Consider the following 17,751-nt stretch of genomic DNA (forward strand, 5'->3'; position numbering starts at 1 on the left):
TGTCAGTTGAACTTGGATTTCAATATCCACCCTGAGGGGGTTTTCCTTGACTGGCTGTGCATGAAGCTAGGGTAGGTTTTATATCTCCTACCTATGGAATTTTGCTGCCAGCCCCCTCTCATGGGCTGAACAGCATGGGCTGTTACCTGGCTGTGGATATATACGCATTTGTTCCTATGAACTTTGGTTTCTCTTGCCCCGCCAGAGATCCCAGCCAAACTTCTGTTTGTATTTTATATGCATGACATGTACTGTTGAATATATATAATCGAAGTTCTTTTAAGAGTTTATATTGTATGCATATGTTAAAATTGTTTTTTCATCTCTTTAGAGCAATCTAGAGAGACGATCTTGTCCTAATTCCCCTGAAGAAGCCAAGAGGCGAAACTAGTAGGGTCAACCTGATCGAAAAAAATATTTCTAGACCTTGCTCCCACAAAATAACTTATGCACTATTTGTATTTTGAATTATTATATTCTGTAAAAATTGAATAAACCTTTTTGATATATTTTTATATATATATATATATATATATATATATATATATATATATATATATATACATACTTTGTCTGGTTTCCTTCTTCGCACCGCAATAATCCCCTCAACCCTTCCAAAAAATTCCCCTCCTTTGAATCTATTTTGGGATGAGGTGCTATATCTTCTTTAGGACTCTCGATCACATACCCCCCAATCTACCTAAGGTATATATAGTTTAGTGTATAGAGCTCCCCCTTAGACATGAGAAAGTGGCTGTGTGCCTGAAAATGTTGTCTGCCGCCCCTCCTGCTCATCCACTAACAGATGTGCATGTCTTGAGTTCTCCAGCTCAGTCTGTACACTGTGCTTGGATGGACAGGCGGTTTTCTGTTTCACTCGATCTGTGGAATGTACTTTGTTAAAAACAGCTACATGCCACGCCATCTGTTTACACATGTAAGTGGCTATATTGTTTTATTTCTCTTTTAAACTTTCCTTTTTACTGATGCATCTCTTTACCTTGTTCTTCTCTCTACATATAGCCTATGCTTGTGGGATCTTCCCCAATCACTTTCTAGGAGCAGTGGGATGCATTTAACCCCTTAAGCTCAAGATACCAGCAGTTTCCTTATTAAAACTCAACTAGCACTATATGTTTTTGGACTTTTTTTAACACTGAATATTACTTTTGGGCTTATCCATGCTGTATGGCTTCCCTTTTTTCAATAGTCCCATTATGCTCTATTGATCAGCTACATATTGTATATTAGGAGCACCACAATTTTTGCCTTTGCGTTATAGTATGCTGTCATCTTTGCCAAATGCCCTTTGGAAGAATAGCTAAATGTGAATATATACTGTATGTCCCTCTGTCCCAGGCAAACAGTTTTTTGCCGCCCTATTCCTCTGCTACACCAGTCAACGTGCTAACCTTTGTGTGACACTAAAAACATCAGACATAACAGCCACACAAGGCTTAAAAAATAGAGTTTGCACACTATGGATCCGTATCCATGGAGAAAATAAGGCAGATTGTCACTTTGTTCTTTTTATTTACTATGTTGCCTATGATTGGGACTTATGTGTTGCTTCACCGAATGGCATTTGTATTTATTCATCAGTTGATATTTTATACCAAGAATACAATTGTATATTTTTTATGCAATATTCTATATGCATTTGCTTCAAAATATTGATAATAGCTGTCTTACCAATTCTTTTTTCTACATTTTCAATATTACACCACAATCCCAATGCTGACCATAATGAGTCGGTCTTGGGTACAGATATATCCCCACACAATAGGACTACTGTATAACATATATACATAAATTGTTTCTACATATAGATGATCGTAATAATGCTGCCAATACTCAGTGGTGGGACATTTTTTTCTTCCCTAAAACAATATTTAGAACTTAATATTACATCTCGAGAATCACTAAACACTGTGGGCCAGATTCACGTATAATCGCGTAAATCTGCGGCGGCGTAACGTATCACATTTACGTTACACCGCCGCAATTTTTACGGGCAAGTGCTTGATTCACAAAGCACTTGCCTGTAAACTTGCGGCGATGTAGCGAAAATCCGTCCGGCGCAAGCCCGCCTAATTCAAATGGGGCGTATATCATTTAAATTAGACGCGTTCCCACGCCGAACGTACTGTGCATGCTCCGTTTAGAAATTTCCCTCCGTGCTTTGCGCGAAATGACGTCGCACCGACGTAATTTTTTGAATGGCGACGTGCGTTACGTCCTTTCCTATTCACGGACTACTTACGCAAAAAAAAAAATTTAAATTCGACGCGGGAACGACGGCCATACTTTAACATGGCAAGTCTAAATATAAGCCATGAAATAGCAGTCGTAACTATACGCCGGGAAAAGCCGACTAGCGAAGACGTAAGAGAATGCGACGACCGCGCGTACCTTCGTGGATCGCCGTAAACAGCTAATTAGCATACCTGACGCGGAAAACGATGCAAACTCCACCCAGCGGGCGCCAAAGTATTGCATCCTAAGATCCGAAGGCGTACAAAGCCGTACGCCTGTCGGATCTTACCCAAATGCCGTTGTATCTTGGTTTGAGAATTCAAACTAAAGATACGACGCGGGAAATTTGAAAGTACGCTGGAGTATCAGCAGATACTCCGGCGTACTTCTTCTGTGAATCTGGCCCTGTGATTTTTTTTTACATTCTAGTCTTAACAAGGAATAAGAGAAACTCTCTGAGTTCTGTATCTAAAAATGGGTTAAATTTATAATCCAGCTGTAGGGGAAAAAAATACAATTCTACCACATAAAACTTTTCTCTCTTGCGAAAGGAGAGTTTTGTAACATCTTAATTGTTTTGACAAGTGGTTTTCTATTTTAATGGGAAAAAGGTTTCAGAATTCCATTACTAAAAGGAAAGTGGGCAAACTAAGGAGAGATCTGGATGATTATCAAAAAGAGAGAGTCTTCTTATGGAAACGGTCCAAGTTTAAAGCGGAGCTCCGCTGAAAAAAAACCATTAAAAGTCAGCAGCTACAAATACTGCAGCTGCTGACTTTTAATATTAGGACACTTACCTGTCCTGGAGTCCAGCGCCGATCACAGCAGGTGAGGGAACCAGTAAGTGAAGCGCTCCGGCTTCACTGCTCGGTTCCCTACGGCTCATGCGCGAGTCGCGCTACGCCTGCCGATTGGCTCCCGCTGTGTACTGGGAGCCGAGTATTCCCAGAACACAACGGGGGGGGGGGGGACGGGGGGGAGGTGACGTCATGCCGGCAGTCTGCCCGAGACTGTGTGGCCGGAAGTTGGTGCAAATACCTGTCTTTAGACAGGTATCTGCACCCCCTACCCCCTGAAAGGTGTCAAATGTGACACCGGAGGGGGGGAGGGTTCCGATCAGCGGGACTCCACTTTAGGGTGGAGCTCCGCTTTAATTCTAATTTTTCCGCTTTGATTCTAATACCCAAAGCAATCCAACTGTTGATAACAAGTCCCCCAAGAATATAGAATTGTCCAACTCATTACCTATGTCCAGGGCTTTTTTTCAGGGGGAACTTGGGGGAACTCAGTTCCACCACCTCTGGCTCAGACCCTTTAGTGCCTGCGCACCACAATTACTTGTAAACACAGAAGTCTGGTTTCTGTGTTTACAAGTGACAGCTCTGAACTCTGTGTGTAACCCTCTGAACTCTGCACTCTGTATGTAATGCAATCCTGGTATTTATTGCCCCTTTAAGACCCTTCTACTGTTTGTGAAACCTGAATGGGGTCATGGTTGAGTTCAGGGGTCAAGTCCTGGGAAAAAAAGTGTGGGAACTCCCACCCAAGATTCACTCCCCCACCAAAAAAAAAAAAATGATACGCTCATAAGCATAATTACTAAACCGCATGTTCTTTCTAAATCCCGCGATAACTTGCGGCAGACCTCCGCAATGTCTCCTGGGAACAATGACAAAAGCTCCCAGGAGACATTGCGGCATCGAGGAAGTGACGGAATACCCGCACACTACCTGATGAATACATATACAGGAAGCGGCCAGTAACATAAAGGATTACTAAGGTTCAAATGCCCCTGACAGTGACTTGAGCTGGGCATCGCCGATTAGTAAAGGATTGGCTCGGGTGGCTCAGCTGCTCTCGGCTGCTCTAGTCCTGCAAAGGGAACTGAGTTCCTGCTGTGAAAAAAGTGCAGGAACTCCGTTCCTACACGTTCCCGCAGGACTGGAGCCCTGGTTGAGTTCCTGCACCTATTTTCTGAGAAAAAAAGCTCTGCCTACGTCTACTTCTTGTCTAGATGCCCAGAACAATGTGTGGAGCCAACCTAATCCAATACTATCCTAGTTTCAAATAGATTTGAGCCAAGAAGATAATAATAATCCCCCTGGCACCATTATGCCCTCATTAGATACCAATGTATACTCAATGTGTAACCCAATGTCATTTTTTAGAGGTCTTCCTCTCCTGCTTCAAAAATTTAAAACATAAGCTAAGCTTAGAAGGAGGAGGAAAATATTATGCTTTGTACACACGATAGGAATTTCTGATGAAAACAGTCTGATGGAATTTTTTCATCAGAAATTCCTATCGTGTGTGGGCCCATAGGATTTTTGAATAAAATCCTATGGGAAATTCCGATCATCTGTGTGGAACTACGCATGCTCAGAATCAAGTTGACGTAGTGTTTTATGTCGCCGCGTTTTGTACGGTCGGAATTTTGTCTGACAGTGTGTATACAAGACTGATGGAAGACAGCTTGATCGGAATTCTGATGAAAAATTTCTATCGTGTGTACAAGGCATTAGACTTCACAAAAAAGAAAGAATCAATGCCCATTAGAGACTATTAAAATGTTTAATCTTTCATAATATGAAGTGACCCAGTCTGGCATATCTCTGTTAAATAAAGGTTTTATCTTTTCTCCTTCCTGTAAACTCTTTTTTTAACATTAGATTGTGCCTACTTACGGGAAGCAGAATCGGGTGTTTTGGTTAAAATCAATGCAGTACTTACCTTTTTTGAGATAGATGTTCTCCCGCCGCTTCCGGGTATGGTCTTCGGGACTGGACGTTCCTATTTGATTGACAAATTGGTCACCAAAAATTTGTCAAAATTGTCCGATGTGTCCGCCATAATGTCGCTATAAACTATCCCCTATTTTGTAAACGCTATAAATTTTGTGCGAACCAATCGATAAACGCTTATTGCGTTTTTTTTTTACCAAAAATAGGTAGAAGAATACGTATCGGCTTAAACTGAGGAAAATAAATGTTTTTTTTATATCTTTTTTGGGGATATTTATTATAGCAAAAAGTAAAAAATATTAAATTTTTTTCAAAATTGTCGCTCTATTTTTGTTTAAAAATAAAAAACGGCAGAGGTGATCAAATACTCACTTTTCCCTGAAACAGATAAAATGATGTTGTCTTTTTAAAGGGAAACAATTATCAGCACTACGACAGAAGAGAACCAAAATTGCTAAAGGGATCATTGGCTGAAATAAATGGAAAAAAAATAACTGTAAAAGCAAGTTAAGGCTGCATTCACACCTAAGCGACAGCCGCGTACGCGTGTAGCGGCAGATTTGCCGCGATAACAAATGTTTCTTTTTTTTTCTAAAGTATTCCCATTGCTGTCTATGGGAAAACGCGCCTGTCGCGTGAAAAAAAGGGTCCGGGACTTTTTTTCAGGCGACAGGCGTTGCGCGTCTATGAGATGTGAACCATCTCCATAGACGGCAATGGGAATTCTCCCCTCTAGCGACAGAAGCGTCCCGCGTCGGGCGTTTTGTCGCTTAGGTGTGAATGGGGTCTAAATTTCTTATTTTACTACATTCCCATATTCATTACCTTCAGAAACATTTATAGTTCTTGGGGTACTCTAGTACAGTGTTTCTCAGCTCCAGTCCTCAAGGCGCCCCAACAGGTCATGTTTTCAGGATTTTCCTCAGATGAAACAGCTGTGGTAATTACAAGGCGGTGAAACTGATCAAATCACCTGTGCAAAATAATGGAAAGCCTGAAAACATGACTTGTTGGGGCGCCTTGAGGACTGGAGTTGAGAAACCCTGCTCTAGTAGATCAGCATAGCATGAATTATAAAAGACCTATTAAATAACCACAATCTTAACAGTCCATTAAGATTAATTTACAGTTACATATGCGTCAGTGAAGTGTGACTCCATTATTATATTTTCCAGTGTAAATAAATGGAGTGCAGGAAAAAAAAAGAAAAAAAGGTTTTCTTATCCACCTATAAATATGAGAATGCCTGGAGAAGTGGCTACTTACAACTGACCAGCAGCAGGAATGGAAACTACGATTTATGAGCAGGTAAGACTTTCTATTAGAACACATAGGGAGGAAGACATACAGGTAAATCTATCATTTATTTTTGCATTTGTGAAAGATGCCAATTAGAGACACGCTTCTGCATATTTGACAAGATCGGTGCTATTAACTGGTTTAAATAACAATGTGAAATACATAGAGGATAATGCATAATTGTAGGGCTGTTACTGATTAAAATTTTCGTGTTAGATTAATCGTTTTTTTTTTTATCGATTAATCGACTAATTTTGATTAATTACAACGCACATACAGATCCAACTACCTTTAGCCGATCTCCTTGCAACTCTGCATTAGTCAGTGGTAAATGTGGTATACACTATATACAATCACTCGACACTAGTTAGTTTCCACAATCCATGACTTAACTTCACAGTTCACACAAATACGTTTTAAATTCAAACTGTAGCACTGACATAAGTAATTTTTTCTTATTAAGCTTTAAGAAAAACGTAGAAAGTTAGTTTAACTTTAATTATAAAAAGTATCTAGTATATTGACTGTCACTTTATAGTAGGCAAGTAGGCATCACTTTAGCCAGACATGATCGCATTTTATTGACAATATACCCTGAAGAACTGAACAGTCTTTCGCATGGAACAGATGTTACCGATACACAAAGAATTGTCAGCACAAAACTGCTTAGAACAGGAAAACGATGGTTATTTTTGCCCCCTTCCCCTGATGGAACCTGATGCATCCTCCTGCTCCACAGATGCAAAGGTACCTCAATCCAACGGGTGCAGTTTGCTCACAACCAGCAGGGTAAGTCTCACTGTGCAGGCTGTCTGGTGACGTCAAGAATTTTGACCGATCAAAAGAATTAAAGAGTAATCGAGGAATTAATCTTTAATTTCCCCAGCCCTACAGAATTGTGGAGGTTTTTAAGGCTATTAGATATCGAAGTTTCAAGATTCCAACATGGCATATGGCTGTTATATATATGGAGGATCCCTGTTTTTTAAAAATAGTTAGGGACGGCTCTCATTGGCATAAAGAAGTAGTGTGGATGGATGGGTGAGCATTGATAGACAGACATAAATGCACACAGTGGGGGCAATTAATAAAACGTGTTGTTCTATCTCAACCTTAGCTGTTTCCAATAGTAATCAGCTTATATTTTTCATTTATTCCATGCAGCTTAGAAAATAAAAAAAATGTAAAAGCTGTTTGGCTGCTGCACTCCAGTCGAGACAACTTTTTTCTCAGACAACTTTTATTAATTCCACGTATTGTGACTGGTGAACAGACTTTTATTGTCATGGAGTGAGCGGAGTTTTTTTCTGCCAAGCTCCTATGGCTGTGGGCCTAAAATACCTTGTTAGTCTTGGATTCAAGTCTTTGTAACGTGGGTTTCATCAGAACTCTTTGTACACGTGTAGTGGAAAGTGGAAAATATGGCAGAGATGCTTGTCGGCACGAATATCAGATAACACATTTGTTTTGAATTATTGAACACATTTTTAGTTTTCTGTCGAAATGTTCTTTTAGGCTGTAAACAAAGAAAAACGTTTTTATATAACAACACCAATGCACCTTGTTTTGTTACTCGCCAAGTGGAAACCAAGCTAAAAGCCACGTCGTAGCATGGGGCTGCCACCCACCTGTTTTATGTTAATGTCGCTTGACCTCACGTTTTTGACGTTTTTTTTTTAACTGCGCATGCGCCGTGCGTCTACATTTCCCAGTGTGCATTGCGGCTACGTCCGCCGCACGGGCCTATTGATTTCGACGTGGACGTAAACGACGTAAATCCCTATTCACGGACGACTTACGCAAACGACGTTAAATTTTCGAATTTCGACGCGGGAACGGCGGCCATACTTAACATTACTATTCCATCTATTTGATGGAATAACTTTAGGCGGCCTATCTCTTACGTAAACGGCGTAAATGTACTGCGGCGGCCGGGCGTACGTTCGTGAATCGGCGTATCTAGTGATTTGCATATTCTACGCCGACCGCAATGGAAGCGCCACCTAGCGACCAGCAGAAATATTGCAACCTAAGATAGGACGGCGCAAGCCGTCGTATCTTAGATATGTTTAAGCGTATCTCTGTTTGAGAATACACTTAAACATAGGTCGGCGCAGATTCAGAGATAGGTCGGCGTATCTACTGATACGCCGGCCTAACTCTCTCTGAATCTACCTATATATGGAAAAGGCACCTAATGCATCGCATAGTAGCCCATTATGTGCCACTTACCTGCAGGAGAAGCCCACGATGTCCCCGTCTTCCTCGCTAGTAGTGAGCGTCCATCTTCACCCCTCTTCTTCCAGGGGCCACGAACTCCGGCTCTGTGACTGGCGGGAGTCGCGTGACGTCACTCCCGCGCATGTGCGCGGTTGCCGCCACTTGCGGCTTTATTCACGGCTTCGGCGCTCACTGTCATGCGCCGTAGACATCAGTGTCTTTCTTTTACAAATATCTCCTAAACCGTGTAGGTTTACAGGTAAGCCTTAATCTAGGCTTACCCGTAGGTGAAAGTGGTCTGTAAGGGTTTACAACCACTTTAATAGTGCCCAATTAAGCCAATTAAATTGGTCGTAAACCCTTACAGACCACTTTTTACTACAGGTAAGCCTATAATAAGTCTTACCTGTAGCTACCCCAGATATCTCCTAAACCTGCACGGTTTAGGAGATATCCCCTGTATCAGCATGTGCGGTGCATACTAGCTTATTATGCCTTTTGCCTTACAGGGGTATTAAAGGGGTTGTAAAGGTACAATTTTTTCCCCTAAATATCTTCCTTTACCTTAGTGCAGTCCTCCTTCACTTACCTCATCCTCCCATTTTGCTTTTAAATGTTCTTATTTCTTCTGAGAAATCCTCACTTCCTGTTCTTCTGTCTGTAACTCCACACAGTAATGCAAGGCTTTCTCTTTGGTGTGGAGTGTCGTGCTCGCCTCCTCCCTTGGACTACAGAAGAGTCAGGACGCTCTCTACGTTGCAGAGAGCCAGCAATGTCGCAGTGAATAATGGGCCGTGACGCGCCACTTGAATTTGGCGCGAACGACCCGTTTTGTTCGGATTTCGACGAACGATCGAACATACAATGTTTGAGTCGAACATGAGTTTGACTCGAATACGAAGCTCATCCCTAGTGGACATCCATGTCGTTCATTCTATGTGATGCAGCCTTCTTTGTTGCAGGAGACAGAAGTGGTGATGAGAATCTTCATACATAATTAGAGCGTGTCATCAGCGTGCATTATTAGATTCCAGGGTAATGGGTGAAGATGAGAATGACCCACAGAATCACAAATGAATTGCTACCAGCTAACACATGACTTGTACTGCATAATTCCAGGGTGAGTACAACACCCCAGGGAGGCTGTGATCGCATCGGCATCTGATTGGAGTACCTGTTAAAGACCAATTCCAGGCAATAAGTGAAAGCATTCGGTGGGCTAATAATGCTATCCCGTAAACGTAGCAATCAGAAAGTTCACTCAAATTAGCTTAATCTGAGTTCTCTAACCAATTACAGACAGTGCACATTATTCCACAGAGCAGTCACAACTAGCACAGTAGACATAGCCGACCTTAAAGCTATATTAAACCCAAAGCAAACATGTATAATATTGACGTTTACCAATTTTTTGATATGATGGCTGCATTAGCTTCCTTTTTTGGGCTTACTTTCTATTTTCATCTGGTGATCCAACCGTAAAGTCTGTTGTTTTTCAAAAACGCAAGCTCTCTTGCAGAATACAGAAATGATACAAACCATTTAACACTGGCAGAGGTGCTTACAAGGATCAGCTTTTATTTATAGAAAACCTTTATCCCAAAAGGATGCTTATATAATATTAGCTGGAGTTTGGTTTAAATTTGTTAGTGTATTCAATTATGCTAGTACATCTAACACTCCCCCCTTCCCCTTCGGAAACACTCGGGAACTGAGAATTTTAGAGTATTTACAAACGGCTCTGATCGGCTCCGGCGCACCCACACCTCTGGCCAAATGCGGTACTGCACACCCATAGGTGTGCGTAGCCTATTGCATTAGGGTGTGCACCCCAAGGATCAAAAATGCGTGTGTGTACAGTGCATATGTATATATAAATAAATATATAGCAGTAGGGCAATGGACACTGTGTCAGTAGGGCAGAGGTTGGTGTCAGTAGGGCACTGGATGGTGTAAGTAGGGCAGAGGTTGGTGTCAGTAGAGCACTGGATGGTGTAAGTAGGGCAGAGGTTGGTGTCAGTAGAGCACTGGATGGTGTAAGTAGGGCAGAGGTTGGTGTCAGTAGAGCACTGGATGATGTAAGTAGGGCAGAGGTTGGTGTCAGTAGAGCACTGGATGATGTAAGTAGGGCAGAGGTTGGTGTCAGTAGAGCACTGGATGGTGTAAGTAGGGCAGAGGTTGGTGTCAGTAGAGCACTGGATGGTGTAAGTAGGGCAGAGGTTGGTGTCAGTTGAGCACTGGATGGTGTAAGTAGGGCAGAGGTTGGTGTCAGTAGTTTATTTTTATCATTTAATTTTTTTTTTACAATTTTATTATTTTTTACAATAGTTTTTTATTTTCATTTTTTTATTTTACAATTTTTTAGGAGCCCTGTTGAGGGGCTTTGGTGAAATATCAAGAGTCCAAACAAGGGTCCACCTTTGAGACAGAGAAAGGAACTGAAGACAGAGATTCCCCAGTCCCTTCCTCTGCAGCGAAGCAGCATGGAGAAACTGCAGAGCACAGGGTGATTAGGGTGTGCCCAGGCACACCCTGTGCGCAAGCCTATGTGCACACTACAGAAGCTTGAATCCTGCTCGTTTTGCAAGACAACACTCACAAACCGAGTCAGGATTAAAAAAAAAAAAATATTGCTCGTATTGCGAAACGCTCGTTAACCGCGTTACTCGCAATCCGAGGTTCCACTGTATTGACAACATGTATGCTGCATATCATTCTGTTCTATTTTATAGCTAATACTATAATTAGAAATAATATATATCCCTGTACAGGTCTCAAGGATGGAGAAGGAGATTCTTTCTGAAAATTTATGTTACTACTTTTGGGACTCCAGTAATCAAACTGCCACAAGCAAGTTCAAATACTTATCGACAGAAATCAGCCACGTGGTCATGGTGCTCGCGGCTATTACCTGCTTGATTGGATTATTCACCAACTCCATTGTCATCTACATCACCGGCTTTAAGATGAAGAAGCAAAAGTCAAGACTCTGGTTCCTGAACTTGGCGGTGGCGGACATCTTATTCCTGATGACCACTCCTATGAGACTGATGATTTTACTATCAAAGAACTGGACCTTGGGATCGCATATTTGTAAGCTGAGCCATTTGGCCTACGTGTGCAATATATACTGCAGCGCTTTCCTTATAACGGCTCTATCTATCGATCGTGTCTTGTCAGTGGCCAAAACCTTGTGGCACCATAAGATCTTCTCCCAACGCATTTGTTTCTGCGTCTGCGCGGCCATCTGGATGGTGGCATTGCCTTTGGGAATACCAGCTTTATACTATAATAACATAGACGTGGTTCAGAACGAGACAAAATGTGCGTTCACCCCGTTTCTCTATGATACTTCCAAGAACGATAGCACCCCGGAAAAAATACTGTATATAAGTTTTGCTTTAGAGGCCATAAAAACGACAAGCGAGATTAATGACGCGTGGGAGGAGCCGGCTGGCTTTGTGAGATTTCCGCAACACCGGAACCAATGTAAAGGCAGCATGTGCTGTGCCGATGACATCTCAGTAGCATTGTATAAAAAAGGACAGGATTTTAGTAATGTGTCGTTTATTCCAATAATAGTCATTGGATATTTCATACCCCTTTGCGTCATGATCTTCTCCAACCTCATTATTGTCCTACAAGTAAGACAATCCCATTGTATAAATCCCACAAAACTCTACAAATGTATTGTTATACTTATCGGGGCTTTTGTGCTAACTAAAACACCGTTTGCTGTCGCTAAGATGATTTATTTGAAAGCCGTTTACGACATGGACATATCATTTCTGAAATACATGCGTGGCATACGGATTATTCTGTTTGTGATAGCGAATTTAAACAGCTGTTTGAATCCGGTATTGTTTGTGCTAGTGGGCAGCAAAGCCAAAGGTCTAATAATTAGCTCTGTATTCCAGAAGAGGACACTTTCATCAAGTTTCAAAAGATCAAATAAATCTGTAGACAAATAATAATCTATAAAGTGTTTAACCACTTCAATACCGGGCCTATTCTGGCACTTCTCTTCTACATGTACAAATCATTATTCTTTTGCTAGAAATTTACTCAGAACCCAGAAACAGTGGGGCAGATCCACAAAAGAATTACGCCGGCGTATCTATTGATACGCCGGTGTAATGTTAAATTTCCCGCGCCGTATCTTCGTTTTGTATCTACAAAACAAGATACGACTGCATCTCGGGTCGATCCAACAGGCGTACGTCTTAGTACGCCGTCGGAGCTTAGGTGCATTTTTTCCGCCGGCCGCTAGGTGGCGTTTCAGTCGAATTCCGCGTTGAGTATGCAAAGTAGCTAGTTACGGCGATCCACAAACGTACGTCCGGCCGGCGCATTTTTTTACGTCGTTTAAGTTCGGCTTTTTCCGGCGATAGTTAAAGCTGCTATATGGTGGCGTACTCAATGTTAAGTATGGCCGTCGTTCCCGCGTACAATTTTGAATTTTTTACGTCGTTTGCTTAAGTCGTTCGCGAATAGGAATTTGCGTAGAATGACGTCACCGTTGTAAGCATTGGCTGGTTCCGGTTTAATTTCGAGCATGCGCACTGGGATACCCCCACGGACGGCGCATGCGCAGTTAAAATAAAATGTTGTTTACATCGGGTCACAACGTATTTACATAAAACACGCCCCCATCACAGAGATTTGAATGGCGCGCCATTACGCCGCCAAAGATACACTACGCCGCTGTAACTTACGGCGCAAATTCTTTGAGGATTCGAAAAAAAAAAAAGTTACGGCGGCGTAGTGTATCTTAGATACGCTGCGCCCAGCGGATTCTTACGTGAAGGTACGTGGATCTGCCCCATTATATATGTTTTTTTTAGCAGACACCCTAGGGAATAAAATGGTGGTCATTGCAACTTTTTATCTTGCACGGTATTTGCGCAATCATTTTTCAAACGCTTTTTTTTAAAAAAAATAAAGGGTTTCATGAATTCAAAAATAACAAAACAGTAAAGTTAGCCCAATTTTTTTGTAAAATATGAAAGATGATGTTACGCCGAGTAAATAGATACCTAACATGTCACGCTTTAAAATTGCACACACTCATAGAATGGCGCCAAACTTCGTTACTTTAAAATCTCCATAGGCGACATTTAATTTTTTTTTACAGGTTACCAGTTTAGAGTTACACAGGAGGTCTAGTGCTAGAATTGTTGCATACGCTCTAACGCACGCGGCGACACCTCACATGTGTGGTTTGAACGACGTTTACATACGTGGGCGGGACTTACGTGTGCGTTCGCCCTTTATGTCACCAGTCATCTCTATGCTTCACATCCGGCGGACGGCGATCATCTTTCTTGGCCCCCCGATGGCACGGGGGAGCCCGGAGAAGCACCAAATGGTGGCGGGAGGGGGGGATGTCCCCTCCCGCCGCCTATAAGAACGATCGAGCGGCGGAACCACCGCTATGATCGTCATATTGTGCGCAGGATCGCCGCCGGAAAAAAATTATATCTGAATGATGCCTCTAGGTGCAGGCATCATTCAGATATCACCACACAAAATACAGGACGTCATATGACGTCCACCCGGGATATGAGATCCCTTTTGTGGACGTCATATGACGGCGTGCGGTACTGAAGTGGTTAAAATAGAACAAACCTTTAGACCCCTTTCACACTGAAGTTTTTACAGCGTTTTAGCGTTAAAAATAGCAGCTATTAAAACGCTCATAAAACACTCTCCATGCATCTCAATGGACCCTTTCACACTGCAGTCCTGCAAGCAGCATCTTTGGAGCAGCTTTTGGGCGCTGAAAAAAAACGCTCCAAAAACGCCCCTTTCCATTGAAATGAATTGAAAGAGCTGTAAAAACGCCTTACCCTTTCACACTGAGGCGCTGCAAAAACGCCCTAAAACATTAGGGTCTTAGCGGTGCTTTACCAGCACATTGGGATTGCAGATGAGGCTTCGCTCGAATGACGCTCGAAAAATGCCCAAGTGTGAAAGGGGCCTAAAATATTAAAAATAAGTGCTCAACTCCGGGCAGCTAAAAAGTTATCCCTTGCAGTGGGGTTAATAGCTTGTTAAAAGGGGTTGTAAAGGTAAAAAAAAAAATCCCTAAATACCTTCATTTAGGCCCCTTTTACACTGGGGCGGGAGCCGCGGTGGAGGTATAGCGGCACTAAAAATAATTTATAGTGGCCGATAAAGGGTTAATACCGCCCGCAAGGCACCTCTGCGGTATTGCCGCGGTTTCCCATTGTTTTAAATAGGAAGGAGCGGTGAAGAAGCGGTATACACGCCGCTCCTCTCACCGCTCCAAAGATGCTGCTGACAGGAGATTTTTTTCTCTCCTGCCAGCGCATTGCCTCAGTGTGAAAGCCCTCCGGCTTTCACATTGAGAAGGCTGGGCAGGATTTTTTTTAGGCGGTATTAAGGCGCTATTTTTAGCGATGTACCGCCTGAAAAACTCCTCAGTGTGAAAGGGGTCTCTGGGCCAGATTCTCGTAGATCCCGCGTGAGCGTCATTGATGTAAAGTCGTATTCAAGAACGACTTAGGAAAACGACGTAACCGACGGAAAAAGCCGACGCGGACCCGACGCCATACTTAACATGGCATACGGAGGACTGGCGTAAGGTTACCCCTCATATAGCAGGGGTAACCTTACGCTTACGGAAACGACGTACGCGATGACTACGCGACAGAAATTTGTTTGGGAATCGGCGTATCAGGCTCATTTGCATAAACAACTGAGAACTGAACGTAAACGCCACCTAGCGGTCGACGTCGCATTACATCTCAGATCCGACGGTGTAAGTGACTTACACCTGTCGGATCTTGGCCGTATCAATGCGAAAATGATTCTAAGAATCACTCGCATAGATACCCGGGCTCAGAAACAGAGATACGACGGTGTTTCCTGCGTTACACCGTCGTAACTCTTTTGAGAATCTTGCCCTTTGAGTTTAGATTTACTCCGATTGAATTCCATCGGAATTCCGATGTGAGTTTGGTCGGCCAAAGGTCCGATCTTGTGTACAGGGCTTTAGAAGCCCCAAAAGACTATATATTTTCTCATAGCAGAGGCCACGGAGAATAAAATGGTGGCTGTTGCAACTTTTTATGCTGCATGACATTTACGTAGCCGTTTATCAAATTCAGATTTTCAGAACAAAATACTTACAGACCTACATGCACATTTACATTTGCGTGGGGGGGGGATGGGGGTGCTTTTCCATTTTTTTTCAAATGATTTTTATTTATTTTATTTAAAGCGGTTGTAAACCGTGGCTGGTAAAATAAAAAAATAATAAATAAAAAAAATAATGTGATTGGCCAGAGCCTCAATGACATCACTCCTGCGCATGCGTGTGGAGCCCTCGGTCACGGCACAAAGCTCTGAAGCTCTGGCAAGGTATGCAGGGTCCTGGGTTTTGTAACATTTTAAATATAATATATTAAGTTAAATATACATATAACGTTTTTAGTGATTGATTTGTATACTTTTATAAAACCACTTTAATAAAATGCCACATTAAACACAAGTGGGAAATAATAATATATTTCAAGAAATGCAACTTAGAAGACAGTGGAGTTTATGAAATAAACATTTATTTTACAAGACTGAAGGTAGTGTAATATAAAACAAAAAAAAACAACAACATTTATGCATATGTAATACCACAATGCTATATAAAATCACGTGGAAAAAAAATATAATAATGAAGGTAGGATATTTAGCAACTTACATGGTTGATGATTAACCACTTTCATACCAGGCACTTACGCACCTTCCTGCCCAAGCCAATTTTCAGCTTTCAGCACTGTCGCAATTTGAATGACAATTGCGCGGTCATGCTACACTGTTGAGCACCGATGAGGTGGCACTGATGGGCACTCATAGGTGGCACTGGGCACTCTTTGGCGGCACTGATGGGCACTCATGGGTGGCACTGGTGGGTACTTATGGGTGGCACAGATAGGCACTGATAGGTGGGCACTGGGCATAGATGGGCACTAAGAGGTGGCACTGATGGACACTAGGTGGCACTGATGGACACTGAGGGGTGGCACTGATGGCATTGCTGGGCATCATTACATTCAGTGCCCATGTTGCCAGTCAGTGCCCATTTGTGGGCACTGATTGGCATCGATTGTGTTTTTATTTTTTTGTTTTTTTTATTTTGCTCCATTTGGCAACCGGGGGGCACTCCCTGGTGGTCCAGTGTTGGCATCCGAGGAGGGGCTGCGCTGATAAACAATCAGCGCAAACCCCCCCTGTCAGGAGAGCCGCCGATCGGCTCTCCTCTACTCGCGTCTGTCAGACGCGAGTGAGGAAGAGCCGATCAACTGCTCTTCCTGTTTACATTCTGATCACCGATCGACGCACGCCCCCACGGGTGCGCGCTGGCATGAAGTCCTGCAGGACGTCAATAGACGTCCAGTCAGGATTTCACAACCACTTTCCGGATGTCAATTGTATATTGACCGGGCGGGGAAGTGGTTAAAAGAGGCACATCTAAGTACCCAGGGATCTGGGGTAAAGCGATCCATATAGACCAGGGGTGCCCAACCTTTTGAAGAGCAAGGGCCATGTAAGCGACTTGGTAACCAGTCGCAGGCCACAATGAGCAGAGCGGGTGGATGGCAGCCCACTCGGCGCTATAGAGCCCACTCTTTGCAAACACACACAAGTCCAAACGCAAACACATCTTTCACTCTTTAGAGGTGAATGGAGGGTCCGATTTGGTTGGACTGACCCTGTGAAAAGGAGCCGCTGCTTTCACACTGATGCTCTGCTGTTTACTCGCATCACGGGTGCAGCACAGTTTACCTGCGGCTTTCCTGCAGGTTAGCTGCACTTTTCCATAGACTCCTATTATATCCTGTAGGTGCACTTTCAGAAAGCTCACCACACCTGCAGGTAATAGAAGTCTATGGCTCAGTGCAGGTAAGGCCCCTTTCACAATAGCGGCGTTATACCGTCGGATTTGCCGCGGGATTCGGCCGCTAGCGGGGCGGTATCAACCCCCGTTAGTGGCCGATAAAGGGTTAATACCGCCCGCAATGCGCCTCCGCAGAGGCGCATTGCGGGCGGTATTATCGCGGTTTCCCATTGTTTTAAATGGGAAGGAGCGGTATATACGCCGCTCCTCTCACCGTTCCAAAGATGCCGCTGACAGGAGATTTTCTTCTCTTCCGCCAGCGCATCGCCTCAGTGCGAAAGCCCTCGGGCTTTCACATTGAGTATGCAGTGAAGGAGG

The 17,751-nt window shown here is 43.0% G+C and overlaps 1 protein-coding gene across 1 annotated transcript; it reads left to right on the top strand.

Moving 5' to 3' along the window:
• Window positions 1–826: 826 nt before the first annotated feature.
• On the top strand, window positions 827–12,568 carry LOC120918784 (G-protein coupled receptor 1-like). The gene is made up of 3 exons (XM_040330574.1): window positions 827–937; window positions 6,173–6,305; window positions 11,288–12,568. Exons 2-3 carry the CDS (start codon window positions 6,282–6,284, stop codon window positions 12,485–12,487), a joined length of 1,224 nt encoding a protein of 407 aa, XP_040186508.1. The 5' UTR covers window positions 827–937; window positions 6,173–6,281; the 3' UTR covers window positions 12,488–12,568.
• Window positions 12,569–17,751: the final 5,183 nt, after the last annotated feature.

Source organism: Rana temporaria, chromosome 12, assembly GCF_905171775.1.
Source record: "Rana temporaria chromosome 12, aRanTem1.1, whole genome shotgun sequence".
Classification (NCBI taxonomy): domain Eukaryota; kingdom Metazoa; phylum Chordata; class Amphibia; order Anura; family Ranidae; genus Rana; species Rana temporaria.